This window comes from Phyllobates terribilis, unplaced genomic scaffold (assembly GCF_046119375.1).
Source record: "Phyllobates terribilis strain yellow unplaced genomic scaffold, ASM4611937v1 Scaffold_8__6_contigs__length_399053987, whole genome shotgun sequence".
In the NCBI taxonomy this organism is placed as follows: domain Eukaryota; kingdom Metazoa; phylum Chordata; class Amphibia; order Anura; family Dendrobatidae; genus Phyllobates; species Phyllobates terribilis.
In genome coordinates, this window is record NW_027362768.1 from 134,135,325 (window position 1) to 134,152,572 (window position 17,248).

At 44.8% G+C, this 17,248-nt stretch overlaps 1 protein-coding gene across 6 annotated transcripts in view; it reads left to right on the forward strand.

Moving 5' to 3' along the window:
• The first annotated feature begins 806 nt into the window (after positions 1-806).
• Positions 807-17,248, forward strand: part of SMG7 (SMG7 nonsense mediated mRNA decay factor) — a 58,412-nt gene continuing 41,970 nt past the window's right edge. For 2 of the 6 annotated variants that reach the window (XM_073643321.1, XM_073643322.1), the window contains exon 1: positions 808-1,111. In XM_073643321.1, coding sequence (XP_073499422.1) covers positions 1,083-1,111 — 29 coding nt within the window. In that variant the 5' untranslated portion in view covers positions 808-1,082. Of the gene's footprint in view, positions 1,112-17,248 lie in introns of all 6 variants that reach the window. The other 4 variants (XM_073643325.1, XM_073643326.1, XM_073643323.1 and 1 more) reach the window with 3 other exon arrangements.

Consider the following 17,248-nt stretch of genomic DNA (forward strand, 5'->3'; position numbering starts at 1 on the left):
CTGTGTGCATTAGCCCTACAGTAATGTTACTGTGTGCACACAGTAGCATTACATTACAGGGAAATGCATACAGTAATGTCTCATTACAGAGATAATGCACACAGTAACATCACTATAGCGATAATGCACACAGTAACGTCAATATAGAGATAATGTACACAATAATGTCACTATAGGGATAATGCACACAGTAATGTCACATTACAGAGATGTTACTGTGTGCATTATCCCTTTAGTGACATTACTGTGTACATTTCCCTGTAATGTGTTTCCATTATTCTGCACATTAGAGAAACCAGATCAGTGCTGAGCTTTCCGTGTCCTGACCTTGGTCTTGTGGGTGCTCATGGTGGCGCCCGGGACCTGACTACACCACAATAGCATTACTACGAATAAACCAGGTAGCATCCTCATCCTCCAGCTGTGGTGATACTACTACATCTTCCTTCCCAATCTAAACCGGGAGTAGTAGTCTCCCTACTGCTGTGGAGCCATGTGGAGGTAGCTTCTCCTGCAGATGACGTTGTGTATATAATGACGCTCCTGTAAGGTCACCCGGTTGCCTTCTATGACAATCGCGGTTCTCTGCAGCCTCGGTGCAAGCACGCGCTGTGCCAGGAAGGCCTGGGGCCGCTGCTGACGCACTGAGCAGTCCTAGGGCCGCCGCACTCAGTTGCCTAGGAGACCGCTCAGCAGCAGGTAACTTGTTGCTACAGCAACCGAGTCATCAAATTCTCTCTCTATCACCTCCCACCTCTACTTGTCGTCACTCCCATGGATAAGCGCTTCGCGCTTGCGCACTAGAGGTATGTGGGCGTGACTAAGCTGTGCACTTGGAAGCTTCAGCCGGAGGGATATAGAAGTCGCACCGACCGGAAGTGCTGCTTAGATAGCTGTTTCCGGAGGGGAAAGCGTTCAGTGGGACTCTCCGGGGGGTTGGTTGTCAGGGGGACAGGGGGGTTTGCAGGCCCGGGGCCCCAACCTCACAGGTGGCGAGGGGGGCCCGGAAAAGATGGCTGACTCACGGCCGCCACGATATTGAGCCTGAGTGGAGAGACCGAAGCTGAAAGCCCCGGTGGAGGATGAGCCTGCTGTGTGCGCAGTATATCCGGTGAGGGACAGAGCCAGTGTTATATCGCGACAGTGCTGCAATGAGACCGGAGGAAGGTGCCCCTGTGATCAGGCCATTGTGTACAGCTGTGTCCCCTGTGCTGCTCCCCTCCATGTGCTGCTCCCCTCCATCCCCTGCTCACTTCCATCCATCTGCAGGTCTCCTGCCCCGGTGATGGGCGTTCATGTAATAACAGTATCTGCAGGTCTCCTGCCCCGGTGATGGGCGTTCATGTAATAACAGTATCTGCAGGTCTCCTGCCCCGGTGATGGGCATTTATGTAATAACATCATCTGCAGGTCTCCTGCCCCGGTGATGGGCGTTCGTGTAATAACATCGTCTGCAGGTCTCCTGCCCCGGTGGTGTGCGCCCTTGTAATAATAGTGTCTGCAGGTCTCCTGCCCCGGTGATGGGTGCCCGTGTAATAACAGCGTCTGCAGGTCTCTTGCCCCGGTGATGTGCGCCCGTGTAATAACAGCATCTGCAGGTCTCCTGCCCCGGTGATGGGCGTTTATGTAATAACATCATCTGCAGGTCTCCTGCCCCGGTGATGGGCGCCCGTGTAATAACAGCGTCTGCAGGTCTCCTGCCCCGGTGATGTGCGCCCGTGTAATAAGCGTCTGCAGGTCTCCTGCCCCGGTGATATGCCCGTGTAATAACAGCGTCTGCAGGTCTCCTGCCCCGGTGATGTGCGCCCGTGTAATAACAGTGTCTGCAGGTCTCCTGCCCCGGTGATGTGCGCCCGTGTAATAACAGCGTCTGCAGGTCTCCTGCCCCGGTGATGTGCGCCCGTGTAATAACAGCGTCTGCAGGTCTCCTGCCCCGGTGATGTGCGCCCGTGTAATAACAGCGTCTGCAGGTCTCCTGCCCCGGTGATGTGCGCCCGTGTAATAACAGCGTCTGCAGGTCTCCTGCCCCGGTGATGTGCGCCCGTGTAATAACAGCGTCTGCAGGTCTCTTGCCCCGGTGATGTGCGCCTGTGTAATAACAGCGTCTGCAGGTCTCCTGCCCCGGTGGTGTGCGCCCTTGTAATAATAGTGTCTGCAGGTCTCCTGCCTCAGTGATGTTTTCCCATGTAATAACAGTGTCTCAGGTCTTCTGCCCCGGTGATGTGCGATCATGTAGTGTCTGCAGGTCTCGTCGTTCAGTCTACAGACTCCTTGTCCGGAGAGACAGTGGTTAGTGCACCCACCAGGTCCCACATTGGGCTGGTGTTGGGTTCACTAACCTCAATAAGATGTAATGTCATCAGCAATGGCTAATAAGTCGCTCTGCTTCATACTGACTCAGCCAATAAAATGACAAACTTGGATTAGTAAAGGTGTTGTGCCGGTGTGTAATCAGCTCTCAGCTATTCTTCTGTGTTGTGGACAGGACAGGAATGTGCACACTGCAATCCGTAATTACGGCCTTTAAGAGATCTATTGCTTGTCTGTTTTATGCAGCACTTTATTACTGGCTTTCACAGGATTGTAATATGGTGTAGAAGATGTGTGTTGCCAGTGATGGCTCGCAGTCTGTTGGGGACAAAGCAAGAAAACTTTTTTCAAAGTTCATGTGTGGGGAAAGGTTTTTATAGTGTTGGGCTATGTCTTCATGGTGACCTGTGTCACTCCACACGAAGATCCTGGTGTTTAACGGAGATATGACATTTAATGATAGGGGTCACATTGTAACCCATGGCGTGACCTTCACCAAAAACTGCCCTGCTGGATTTTTGGCTGGAAGGCACCAGTGACTTTAAAGAGGACATGTGACTCATGAAAAATATACAGGTGCTGTAAGCCATAATCATCAACATTAACAGAAATAAACACTTGAAATAGATCACTCTGTTTGTAATGACTCTGTATAATATAAGTTTCACTTTTTGTATTGAACTGAAATAAATTAACTTTTTGCTTATATTCTAATTTAGTGAGATGCATCTGTATGTAATTTTTTTTACCCAAGTAAATGCTGCTGTTGTCCTGATGCTGCTCTTCTTTTTGCCCTGCGCTTCTCCGTTTGCGATATGGCCTTCTCTTCCCTGTATATACCGTCATGGCCAAAATGTTTTGAGACTGCCACAAAGTTTGGTTTTCATAAAGTTTGCCGCTTCAGTGTTTTTCGATCTTTTAAGGTACATGCCCACAATCAGTATTTGCAGAGTTTTGGACGCAGCTCACCTGCTCTGCGTTGAAAACGCTACTTTGTACAGTAGAAGCACAGTAGATAGGATTTATAGAAATCCCATACCCACTGTGCTTCTAATTGATGCCGCGTAAACTCACCTGCAGCGCGGCTTCACGAGCCGCAGCTTGTCAATTTCTGTTTTGGAGACGCTATTCTCGACAACAGAAATGTCCCCAATTGAATGTATAGGGTGCAGTAACTCCGCATGTGTTCAATGTACACATGCGTGATCGGACGCAGCGCTTTGAACGCAGCAAAAATGCACTGCTTCCAAAACTCTGCTATAGCCTGATTGTGAGCACATAGCCTTAGTCAGAGGTTTATGTGGTTACTGAAGTGCAATTATCAACATTTCATACGTTTATTAAACCTTTATTGACAAATACATCTGCCTCGATTCATCAAGATTGGCGGTTTTCGTTCTGATCTTGATGATGGGGTGTGTTGGAGTCCGATGCTCCCGCTTCATTAAGAAGCGCCTCTTAATGAATCCGGCACGTCTTAAAAGTGGCGTGCGCCTTGCCATAAGGCCACGGCCCCACTATCATTATTCGGTCAGTATTTTTTCTCAGGAGTGGGAGCCAAGACCAGGAGTGTGTGATAAATGCAGAATTGGTGACTTGTTTCTATTATACCTTTTCTCTGATTGTTCCTCACCTGGTTTGGGCTCCCATTCCTGAGAAAAAATACTGACCAAATACTGATAGTGGGGCCATGGCCTAAATCTTACTCTAGTCAGGGACTGGAGTAAGATTTGTTGTGTAAGGTACACTACCACGTTGTTGCTCAGCGAAAATGGTGTGAGAATGTCAAAAGTCGCAAAATTTTAGCGTAGCCACGTGTTGTCAACATTTTTCCTCTCTTTATGTGAGAATTCTGGTGTAAAAGTTTAGATGAATCGGGCCCATCAAGTTTATGTAAACTTTCAATATTTGCAGTTTTGACCCTTTTTATCCAAGATTTCTGCAGTTCGCCCTAACATGATGGATAACTGCTTCTGGGACAAATTCTGACTGATGACCGGCCATTCATGCCTAATCAGTGCTTGGAGTTCATCACAATCTCTGTGTTCTTGTTTGTTCACCTACATTTTGAGGATTGAACGCAGGTTCTCAATGGGATTGACATCTGTGCAGTTTCCAGACCATGGACTCAAAATTTTAATGTTTTGTTCACTGGACACTTAGTTATCACTTTTTCCTCGTGACATGGTCTCCATCATGCTGGGCGAAGCATTGTTCATCACCACATTGCTCCGTTGAGAGAAGTTGCTCTTGGAGGAGGTTTAGATCCCATTGTTTATTAATGGCCAAGTTCTTAGGCAAAATTGTGAGTGAGCCCCTTCCATGGATGAGAATCCCCCACACATGAATGGTCTCAGGATGCTTTACTGTTGGCATGACACAGGACTCATAGCACTTACCTGTTCTTCTCTGGACAATCATTCTTCAAGTTGCCCCAGACAAGTCTGAATGGGGCTTTATCAGAGAAAATGACTTTAACTCAGTCCTCTGCAGTCCAATCCTTCCGTCTGTCTTTGATGTTTTTCTTGAAGGAAGGTGTTGTCTTTGCTGCCCTTCTTGACACCAGGTCAGCCTTTAAAAGTCTTCACCTCGCTGTGAGTGCAGATGTACTAACATCTGCCTGCTGCCGTTCCTGAGCAAGCTCAGCACTGGTGATGAACTGGTCCTATACCTGTATCTTTTTTTAGGAGACGGTCCTAGCACTTGCTGGACTTTCCTGGGTGCTCTGAAACTTTCTTCACAGCAATTGAACTATTCTCTTGTAAATGGGGTTTTTGCAATTAATTTTCATGGCAAGGAATGACTTTGCAATTTTTTGCTATTCATCTGATCACTCTTCGGAACAATCTAGAGTTGATGCAAATTACCACTATAAAAATTAAAGCATCAACCTTTTTGTGAAAACCAAAATTTGTTTTGGTCTCAAACTTTTGGCCAGTTGCTATAAATCTATGTTTTTATCCAACTGGTCGTGGTCCTCCACTCTTCTGTGTGCGTTTTCATGAGACTAGACTAGAGTGAAGAGGGGACCATATCCCAGAAATGGAGAGGAGCAGAGATAACATAAAAACTCCAGACTCCGGAGAACACCGTCATTTTACACTCGGTAAAAATAAAGTACATATTTTATGGCAATTGACAAGCCCTCTATAAAAGGGTTATCCCATCTAGGACATTAATGTTATATTGACAAGCTCTGCCTTAAATGTCGGGACCATTATCTCATCGTCGTGTGCTGTCAGGATCGTTCACTGTATCTCTCTCTAAATTTCTGTGGGCTCTCCGTAAATTAAATGCTCATGTGTCATGTCTTTTATTAAGCTGTTTTGTTTGTTTTTAGACACCTAAATTGCAGCTCTAAAATAGTTACGAGACAGCAAGTGACACACATGTTTTTGGTTGCACACAACTTGTCACCTTGTAGACCTACCCTTATTGTCAAGAATGGGATTGGATCTCATCAGGTCAAACATGTCTCCTATACCGAGTCATATTACAACCATACGCAAGTGAGATAATTATCCGGTTTACAGCGACTTACTGGCTTCGGTTACATAATCCACAAATATAACTTTGCACTCCTTTTATGTAGTTTCAGTTAGTTATTTTGCCTTTTCCTCCAGCTGTGCTCTACAACCTGGGGCTCCTCAGTCATTGTGAAACTCCAAGACCCCAGTATATAACCTCCATAGTCAGCCGCTTTCATACTGAGATCTGTAGGATCTTGACATCTGTAAAACCACAATGTGAAGGGTATTACTTAGTCTAGGAATTGTCCAGCCTATATCTGCCTTTTTATTTTTTTAAGTATTTTGTCCTCCTTTGTTTTACATTATTTACGTCATGATTATATTTGTCCTTGATTATATTCAAAATTGGGATCCCAGCGCTGCACTAAGCCACCACTAAGAGGCGCCGCTGTAGGAGGTCTTTCAATAGCATCAGGTCATAAAAGCCTTGCTGTTTTTGGGTTTTCGAGTTCTAGAATATTAGTAAGAGTCGCACTAGATTGGAGGGGTTCTGACAATTGCCCCCCTGTCAGACAGTTGTTTCATGGGTACGTGACTCTCATGCAAGTCCTGCAGCTTCTTCAGTCTTTACATAGCTGTTTATCTACATTTTGCCTACTATTATTGCAGCATTGGTCTGTTCACATCAGTGGGACCGTGCTGGGGTACCTTGCACCGCTAATACTAAATAGTTGGACCTCTGCTGATTTGATGTTGATGGCCACGAGGAAAAGCCTTCAATATTCTGATTGTGGATGTTGTATTGAGGTGTGGGGGATAAGTCTTTAATGAAAAGCCAACTATTGCTCTAGCATCCTTTTCTTGGTTGGCAGGCGTATACCTTCCCTTGCAGACAGAGAAGCTAGACTTGCTGTGATCAGCGGATTGCCTGGATGGCTCTTACTTCCAATGGGGTTGCCTTAGTGGCTCCTGTACAGATCTGCATTGTGCCTCAGAGCAGAACTCCTTACTGGTGCAGAACTAGCAGATAAAACCAGACCTGTCCTCCCTGAGCCCCTGGTGCCCCTTATGCCATGTCGTAGCACGGCAGCAGCACCCATGGGTGGTGCAGTGACCTATTGTATTCATTGCACAGAAAAGCCGTATAGAATATATGGAGGCATGAGACGTGTCGGGCTCACCTTGGCCCATCTTTTCTTTTTATATACGGCTTAGCCCATCAGTGCTGCGTTCAGGCATTTTTATAGTAAAATGATTGCTCTGTGTCTTCTGTCTCCTGCTGCTTTTGCATTTCATCCATTTTTGATGACCTGTTTTGCTAAATTTGGCTTCACCATAACCAAGCAATCAGGGAAAATGGTAAAAATAGAGGCTTTATGTACCGTTGGAAGCCTGGGTTCTCAGCCCCTCACTGATGATGACCCTTAAGCCTGATGTTTCCCGATGTCTACAACTTTATCCTATGAAGTGCATCATTTTTGAGAGTGAAGGGGCGGAGAGCTGTAACTTTCTAGAAGTTTGTGTGTGCATTGCTCCAAAGCACATGTGATATGAAACCTGCTGATAATAGACATCTGTCACTTTCGTATATCACTTCTGGTTATGACATTTTCTTTGTGGACCGTGAAATCCAACCTTGTATGTTGTTTCGGACGTGTGTGGAGTAACAGGAGGCAACGGCCGGTAATGTGTAGGGTTGTTTTACACTTTATAACCAAACATTACATGAAATATCTGGTTTTAGACAGTGGATGTTGATGCTGTTGCATAACTAAACCACCGCTCTAAGATGATCATGCAAGACCTCTACAGCAGACATGTATCTGCAAGTAAATCTCAGATGCTCCATCTTTTATATCCCAGTGTTACCCAGGCTGTAGGCGGCCTTTCTCCTCTGAGGATTTCTGGGACAACACATGAAAAAAATGTAGGCAGGACAGAAATTAAAGGGAATCTGTCAGCAGGTTTTATGTAATCCAAGAGCAGCATGATGTAGGGGCAGACTCTCTGATTCCAGCAATGTCACTTACTAAGCTGTATGCTGCTGTTTCAATAAAATTAATGTTTTATCAGCAGATTATCATCACTACAGGACTAGGTGTCTCGTGCCTGCTAGTCCAGCCACGCCCCCACTACTGTTTGGCAGCTGTTAATGTACAGTGTGCACAGAAAGCAGCCAATCAGTGGTGTGGGCGGGGTTATACAGAGCTCAGCGTTCTGAGCACTGCTAGATCTGCAGCAGAGAAAACTATGATTATATCAAAATGACAGCGAGCAGTCCAGCAAGTGACACATCGCTGGAATCTGGGTCTGAGCCCCTACATGTCGCTCTCAGCAGGTTTTTGCTATGTAATCTGACAGATTCCCTATAATTGGAATATAATAGTCACAGCTTCCCATCTAGGACTGTGCTTTTGTGGGGCCCTATTCTGTCTGTGTCCAGTGTCTAGATCTCTATTGCGTCTTTGGCTTTGACACGTAGTACTGGCTACAATTGAACCAGGCATATGCTGCATCACAGTATAATGTAAGTACAGGTGATCGCGTTGTGCCACAGGACTTTCTTTAATTCTGTCTACATTCAGCGGGTGGAGGTGCCTTTAGGGGCCAATATCTTGTGCAGAGATGTAGGATCCTTTCTATAGCACCATATGTGGATATCCCATTTACTTATTTTACTGACTTATATAGCGCCATTAATTCCACAGCGCTTTATCATCACTGTCCCCATTGTGGCTCACTATCGAGATTCTCGATCAGTCTGTGGAATGTGGGAGGAAACCAGAGAACCCGGAGGAAACCCACGCAAATACGGGGAGAACATACAGTGGTGTGAAAGTGTTTGCCCCCTTCCTGATTTCTTATTCTTTTGCACGTTTGTCACACTTAAATGTTTTAGATCACAAAACAAATGTAATATTAGACAAAGATAACACAAGTAATCACAAACTGAGGCTTTAAATGAAGGTCTTTATTATTAAAGGAAAAAAAAATCCAAACCTACCCAGGCCCTGTGTGAAAAAGTGATTGCACCCCTAAACCTAATAACTGGTTGGGCCGCCCTTCGCAGAAACAACTGCAATCAAGTGTTTGTGATAACAGGCAATGAATCTTTACAACGCTCTGGAGGAATTTTGGCCCCTCATCTTTGCAAAGTTGTTGTAATTCAGCCACATTGGAGGGTTACCGAGCATAAACCGCCTTTTTAAGGTCATGCCACAGCATCTCAATCAGATTAAGGTCAGGACTTTGACTAGGCTACTCCAAAGTCTTAATTTTGTTTTTCTTAAGCCATTCAGAGGTGGACTTGCTGCTGTGTTTTGGATCATTGTCCTGCTGCATAACCCAAGTGCACTTCAGCTTGAAGCCACGAACAGGTGGCTGGACATTCTCCTTCAGAATTTTTTGGTAGACAGCAGAATTCATGGTTCCATTTACCACAGCAAGTCTTCCAGGTCCTGAAGCAGCAAAACAGGACCAGACCATCACACTACCACCACCATATTTTACTGTTGGTATGATGTTCTTTATCTGAAATGCTATGTTACATCTATGCCAGATATAATGGGACATACTCTTTCCAAAAGTCTTGGCGATCATCAAGATGTTTTCTGGCAAAACAAATACGAGCCTTTCTGTTCTTTTTGCTCAGTGGTTTTCGTCTTGGAACTCTGCCATGCATGCCATTTTTGAACAGTCTCTTTCTTATGGTGGAGTCATGAACACTGACCTTAACTGAGGCAAGTGAGGCCTGCAGTTCTTTGGATGTTGTTGTGGGGTCTTTTGTGACCTCTTGGATGAGTCGTCTCTGTGCTCTTGGGGTAATATTGGTCAGTCGGCCACTCCTGGGAAGGTTTACCACTGTTCCATGTTTTTACCATTTGTGGATAATGGCTCTCACTGTGGTTCACTGGAGTCCCAAAGCATTAGAAATGGCTTTATAACCTTTTACAGACTGATAGCTCTCTATTACTTTGTTTCTGAATTTCTTTGGATCGCAGCATGATGTCTAGCTTTTGAGGATCTTTTGGTCTACTTCGCTTTGTCAGGCAGGTCCTATTTAAGTGATTTCTTGATTGAGAACAGGTGTGGCAGTAATCAGGCCCGTGTGTGGCTAGGGAAATTGAACTCCGCTTCCCAAAGATGTGATAAACCACAGTTAATTTATGTTTTAAGGGGGGGGGTAATCACTTTTTCACACAGGGCCCCGTAGGTTTGGATTTCTTTTCCCGTTAATAATAAAGACCTTCATTTAAAACTGCATTTTATGTTTCCTTGTGTTATCTTTGTCTAATATTTACATTTGTTTTGTGATCTGAAACATTTTAAATGTGACAAACGTACAAAAGAATAAGAAATCTGGAAGAGGGCAAATACTTTTTAACACCACTGTATAAACTCCTTGCAGATGTTGTTGTCCTTGGTAGGTTTCGTACCCATGACCCCAGCGTTGCAAGGTGCAGTGCTAACCACTGAGCCACCGTGCTGCCTATCATATGGTGTCACATTATCATGCACAGTATCTAGTTTCTTAGATGTAGTTCTAGGAATATATCGGTGATTTTTTTTTTTTTTTTTTTTTTTTTTTTTAAAGTTATGCTGAAGAAAATCATGTTGTAGTCCACTTGTCTAAGTAAATGTTTTTCTTCTCCTTTTTGCTGTCTCTGCTTTTCTGCAGACAAATAACATAATTCTGGTAGTTTAATACAAAAGTACTAAATGGACTGAGCAGTAACGTTTCAGAGAAATCTAGTGGCGGGGAGTGTCAGGCGAGACGTTTAGTAACACACCTTCCCGAGGTGTTTCCCGGAGCTGTTAGTTGTGTTCTTGTCACCTGCCCTCATTGTATTGTTAGCCATGACGGATCACATTTCTGACATAGCTCTGCCTCCGGTGCTTTGATCGGAGCGCTGCTCTTGATCTTAATGCAGTCTGATCACTTTTATACACGTCCCTCAGGCTGCAGAGAATGTGATGTATAGATTACCAGCGATGGTAAACCTTCCCCTACCTGTAATACATAGCCATACCTTTATTATACTTGTGCTTCATTTATTGTTGTGCCCTTCTCCTAATCCACAGTCAAGGTCAATGTCTCCTTCATTCTTTCTATTCGATAACATTTTTGGTGGTTTTTCCAACATTTACCCCATTGGAGTCCTGCAGTCCGGTGCCTGCTAGGCTGACACATAATTGTGGACCTCTTTTCTTGGCCTTACTAATGACTATATTATGACTATATTATTGGGAATTCCTCTCATTAATCCCACTATGGGTTCCCTAAAGGTTTGCCAGGCCTGTTACACACTGCCCATGGGGGTCTTCTACCGTCACCCTTTTATTTCACTTCTGTTCTGTGCCTGGAGACAACCGTTGGCAAACAGACTGAAAAGGGCCCCTGTGCAAGAAAAATATATAGGCCCTTAGCAGTCTAATATGTTATAATAATGAACAATTCCTATTGCTTTAGAGGTCAAAATAGGCCCTTGTGCAGCTACACAGGTTGCACCAATGATATATCCTCCCCTGGAGACAACACTTTGCCCTATATAATATTTCCTTTATATACTATATGTGTTGTATAAACCTTCATTTTATGCCTTTTTTTTTTTAATAGTGCAGCATTCATCCGGCTGCCTCCCCCACTCTGGGGCCTGTAATGTGTCTGACTTCCAGAATATTAATTGATTATCTAATGTACTAACAGCAGCATATGAGAAATCTATATTCTGCTTTTGTTATGCTTCCTCCTGTATAGTCTCTGTTCCCATGAGACTGTCACTTCCCGGCCCTCCGCCATGGAGGCAGGGGACATGTGAATGTTTTCTCTATTATTTTAACTCTACCGTTCATGAAAACCCTGTTTCGGGCAATTTTTTTTTTATATATAAATTGCATTTTGTAGGTGGATAAAACATCACTAAAGTCTCAATATATGGAGATATTTGAATTCATTACCGTGCCTGATCTCAAGCTGAAAAGGACTTTTGGGTGATTGGCTGAGAGGGGCTGATTGAAAACCTTTTTCCTCCTCCCAACTTTATTTTCCAGCTGCATACGAGGCACAGTATACAGCGTTTTTAGAGCTTGGTGGTTTAACCCTTTTATGTGTCGTGTTTGGATACCTTCACATGACGGTAGTACTTTAAGGGCATTTCGCATTTTAGATAAACCATGGGCAGCATGAAATATGGCCAGGCTCATCAGTGAGCTGTGTTTTACCAGGCCAGGGAGAGGAGTCTGCGACCAGTTCCCTCTGGCTTTTCCCTGCCTAACTCTCCTTTGTCCAAGACTACAATTCTACTACTATTGATGACCAGTCCTTAGATTCCCACCAATCTGATATTGCTGCACAATCCCCAATGGTCAGCAGTTAGCAGGTCCTGGGAGGCCGGAGGTACAGTGTATGGAGCCGGAACACCACAGCACTGTAAACTGTGTAGTGGCCATTTTCTAGTACTATAGCTCATCTCCCATTAATTTCAGTAGGCGTTAAACTGCAGTACCACACTCTGGCCACTGCACAGTATGTGGCGCTAGCTCCATACACTGTGTAATTCTGGATGCCGCAGAACCTGCTAATCAGGGTTGTGGAGTCAGTAAGCCAAGGATCCGACTAATATTGATGGCCTGTCCGAGTAATAATTCAGTTTCCTAGTCCTGGACGACCCTGCAAATCCATCCTTGTATGTAGAGGGATTGATCTGTCAAGCAAGTCACACACCTTGGGGGAGACTGTGTTGGCACCCTTGGAATTGCCCCAGAAAATTATTGCAATTACATATATTTTGTTATACACATGTTTGTTTATTTCCTTTGTATGTATTTGAACAACACGAGAAAAAAAGGCAAATTGGACAAAATGGGCCAGACAAAATTGTTGGCAACCTCAACTCAATATGTCGTTGCACATGTTTTGGAATAAATAACTGCAATCAATCGCTTCCTATAACCATCAATAAGCTTCTTATACCTCTCAACTGGAATTTTGGACCCTTCTTCTATTGCAAACTGCTCCAGGTCTCTCATATTTGAAGGCATCTTCTCCCAACAGCAATTTTAAGATCTCTCATTGCTGCCAGTTCAGATCTCTCCAGCGCTTTGTTTCCATCCATTTCTGGGTGCTTCGTGAGGTATGTTTGGGGTCATTGTCCTGCTGGAAGACCCATGACCTAGGATGCAAACCCAGCTTTCTGACACTGGGCACTACATTGCGACCCATAATCCTTTGGGAATCTTCAGATTTCATGATGCCTCACATACAGTCAAAGCACCATATGTGACTCTAGGTACTGTGTTCTTTTCTTTGTAGGCCTCATTCCGTTTTCAGTAAACCGTAGAATGATGTGTTTTACTAAAAAGCTCTTGGTCTCATCTGTCCACAAGACACTTTCTCAGAAGGATTTTGGCTTACTCGCGTACATTTTGGCAAACTGCAGTATTTTTTTATGTCTCTGGAGATGGACTTGTAACCTTGATTGTTAATATTTTTTAACAATTTTGGTTCTCAAGTCCTCAGACCGTTCTCTTCTAATCTTTCTGTTCTCCGTGCTTAGTTTGGCACATAGAGACACACAAGATTGAGTCAACTTCTACCCTTTTATATCAGGTTTCAGGTATGATTTTCATATTGCCCACACCTGTTACTTGCCACAGGTGAGTTTGAATGAGCATCACATGCTTGTAACCAAGTTGTTTACCCACAATTTTGGAAAGGTACCAACAATTTTGTCCTACCCATTTTTGGGGGTTTAGTGTCCAATGTCCTTTTTTTTTTTTTGTTTGTTTGGTTTTTTTTTGTTCCAATACACACACAGAAAATAAACGTGTAATTGCAATAATTTTCTGGGAGAAATGTTTACGTTTCTGGAACAATTTCAACCCTTTCGGCCATGACTGAATTGTTTCAATTAATATTTGACCGCATTGAAAGGAACGTTTCAGCTCAAAAATGTTGCACAGTCCATATAGGCAGGAAGCATACAGAGACCGCTGTCAATCACTTACTAGGACCGCCCTAAAGCCCAAAATGAGCAAGGATTTCAATGATTACAATACAGCCCATACCGAATCTCTTCCCACAACACGATCTATCAATCTGTTTTATAGCTTGTATCGTGACTGCATGGTACAATGTAACAGCTTCCATTTATAATCTCCCCGTCATACGCTCTCCGTATTGTCAGCCTGTTATTACATCCATCAGTGATAGCCACTAAGAGTCTGGAGGTTAAGGATTTCATTTGTATTGTCTTCCCTGTATCCGGCCTCCCTCATTAAATACTCCTGTCTCTTGCACGCTGCACAGACCTGCCGGTGTCTTGTACAGAGAGGAGCTAGTAATTATACTGACAGACGCGTTTTGGTGATGCCAGGGGGGTAAAGCTCCCATTTCCTTATCTTCTTAGCACGGTGGAGCACAGATGAAGAACGTTTCTTACCGTGGCGGAGAGTCCCCTACCACAGATCTCATTTATTTAAGTGATCAGATAATTGATGTAGGCTCCACAAGTCGTCCTCTTCATCCTTTTATATTTTGCAGTGAAGTGTGTGGCTGTGAAATAATTTCACATGTCGCATGTAACCATCAGAACATGAACTAAGACATCGGCGATCTGACCGGAGACCTTAGTTATCCACATATTCAGAAACGTGGTGGGACAAAGCCCTGGCCTAGCTTCTGTATTTAGAGTACGTGAACCCCATTAATAGTACACTGATGTTTCCAGTTCCACAGTAGCGAGTACTTATTACATTTTGAGACACCTTCAATAACAAATTTTGTGGCGTGTACATAAATTGGTCTGTTGCGGACTTTCATAATAGAAGGAAATGAGCAATTTCGGTTATAAAGTTGTTCAAATTATTCTGCACCCCACATACATGTTCACAGACCACTATGGGGCGCATGGTCCCAGGTTATAACCAAAAGTGCTGTTTAAAGGGAATCCGTCAGCAGGATTTCCAACCCCAAACTATTTATCTGCGCATGTAGCTCTTTAAAAGAAAAGTCCAGCAATACCTTTACATGACCAGTCCATTCCTCCGTTACTGAGAAATCAGCGTTTGAATTTATATGCAAATGGCTATGGTAGATCTGAAGCCTCTGTCACTCCAGCTCTAAATCTCCTTCTTGAATTGATATACAAATGAGGCTGAAGGACTGATAGTTCTGCAGCCTTTGTCACTCCAGCTCTATTCCGTGCTCTTTTGCTTGATTGACAGCAGGAGGAGGAGTCGCTGGGCGGGGAATAGAGCTGGAGTGACAGAGGCTTCAGATCTACCACAGCAATTTGCATATCAATTCAAACGCTGATTTCTCAGTAAAGGAGGAACAGACTGGCCATGTAAAGGTATTTCTGGACTTGTCTTTGCAAGAGCTACATGCGCATATAAATACTTTGCTCAAAAAAATAAAGGGAACACTCAAATAACACATCCTAGATCTGAATGAATGAAATATTCTCATTGAATACTTTGTTCTGTACAAAGTTGAATGTGCTGGCAACAAAATCACACAAAAATCATCAATGGAAATCAAATTTATTAACCAATGGAGGCCTGAATTTGGAGTCATCCCCAAAATGGAAAAACACACTACAGGCTGATCCAACTTTGATGTAATGTCCTTAAAACAAGTCAAAATGAGGCTCAGTATTGTGTGTGGCCTCCACGTGCCTGTATGACCTCTCTACAACGCCTGGGCATGCTCCTGATGAGGTTGCAGATGGTCTCCTGTGGGATCTCCTCCCAAACCTGGACTAAAGCATCCGCCAACTACTGGACAGTCTGTGGTGCGACGTGACGTTGGTGGATGGAGCGAGACATGATGTCCCAGATGTACTCAATCGGATTCAGGTCTGGGGAACGGGCGGGCCAGTCCATAGCTTCAATGCCTTCATCTTGCAGGAACTGCTGACACACTCCAGCCACATGAGGTCTGGCATTGTCCTGCATTAGGAAGAACCCAGGGCCAACCGCACCAGCATATGGTCTCACAAGGGATCTGAGGATCTCATCTCTGTACCTAATGGCAGTCAGACTACCTCTGGCGAGCACATGGAGGGCTGTGTGGCCCTCTGAAAAAATGCCACCCCACACCATTACTGACCCACTGCCAAACCGGTCATGCTGATGGATGTTGCAGACAGCAGATCGCTCTCCACGGCGTCTCCAGACTCTGTCACGTCTGTCAAATGTGCTCAGTGTGAACCTGCTTTCATCTGTGAAGAGCACAGGGCGCCACTGGCGACTTTGCCAATCCTGGTGTTCTGTGGCAAATGCCAAGCGTCCTGCACGGTGTTGGGCTGTGAGCACAACCCCCATCTGTGGACGTCGGGCCCTCATACCACCCTCATGGAGTCGGTTTCTAACCGTTTGTGCAGACACATGCACATTTGTGGCCTGCTGGAGGTCATTTTGCAGGGCTCTGGCAGTGCTCCTCCTGTTCCTCCTTGCACAAAGGCGGAGGTAGCGGTCCTGCTGCTGGGTTGTTGCCCTCCTACGGCCCCCTCCACGTCTCCTGGTGTACTGGCCTGTCTCCTGGTAGCGCCTCCAGCCTCTGGACACTATGCTGACAGACACAACAAACCTTCTTGCCACAGCTCGCATTGATGTGCCATCCTGGATGAGCTGCACTACCTGAGCAACTTCTGTGGGTTGTAGAGTCCGTCTCATGCTACCACGAGTGTGAAAGCACAACCAACATTCAAAAGTGACCAAAACATCAGCCAGAAAGCATTGGTACTGAGATGTGGTCTGTAGTCCCCACCTGCAGAACCACTCCTTTATTGAGGGTGTCTTGATAATTGCCAATAATTTCCATCTATTGTCTATTCCATTTGCACAACAGCATGTGAAATTGATTGTCAATCAGTGTTGCTTCCTAAGTGGACAGTTTGATTTCACAGAAGTTTGATTTACTTGGAGTTATATTCTGTTGTTTAAGGGTTCCCTTTATTTTTTTGAGCAGTGTATTTTGGTGGCTAAAATTCTGCTAAGGCCTATACACATTAGATCAGGGGTCTCAAACACGCAGCCCGAGGGCCACATGCGGCCCGCAGGCATCGGAGCCCCGCGTAATAATTCTTGCCTGGCCCTGAGGGCCGCCAAAGTCAGTGTTTCTTTTCAATTGAATGTTCTACAAGCTAGGGACCAGCAAGGGCCATTACTACAAGATGGGGACCAGGATGGGCACATTACTACAAGATGGGGACCAGGATGGAGGACATTACTACAAGATGGGGACCAGGATGGAGGACATTACTACAAGATGGGGACCAGGATGGAGGACATTACTACAAGATGGGGACCAGGATGGAGGACATTACTACAAGAAGGGGACCAGGATGGAGGACATTACTACAAGATGGGGACCAGGATGGAGGACATTACTACAAGATGGGGACCAGGATGGAGGACATTGCTACAAGATGGGGACCAGGATGGAGGACATTACTACAAGAAGT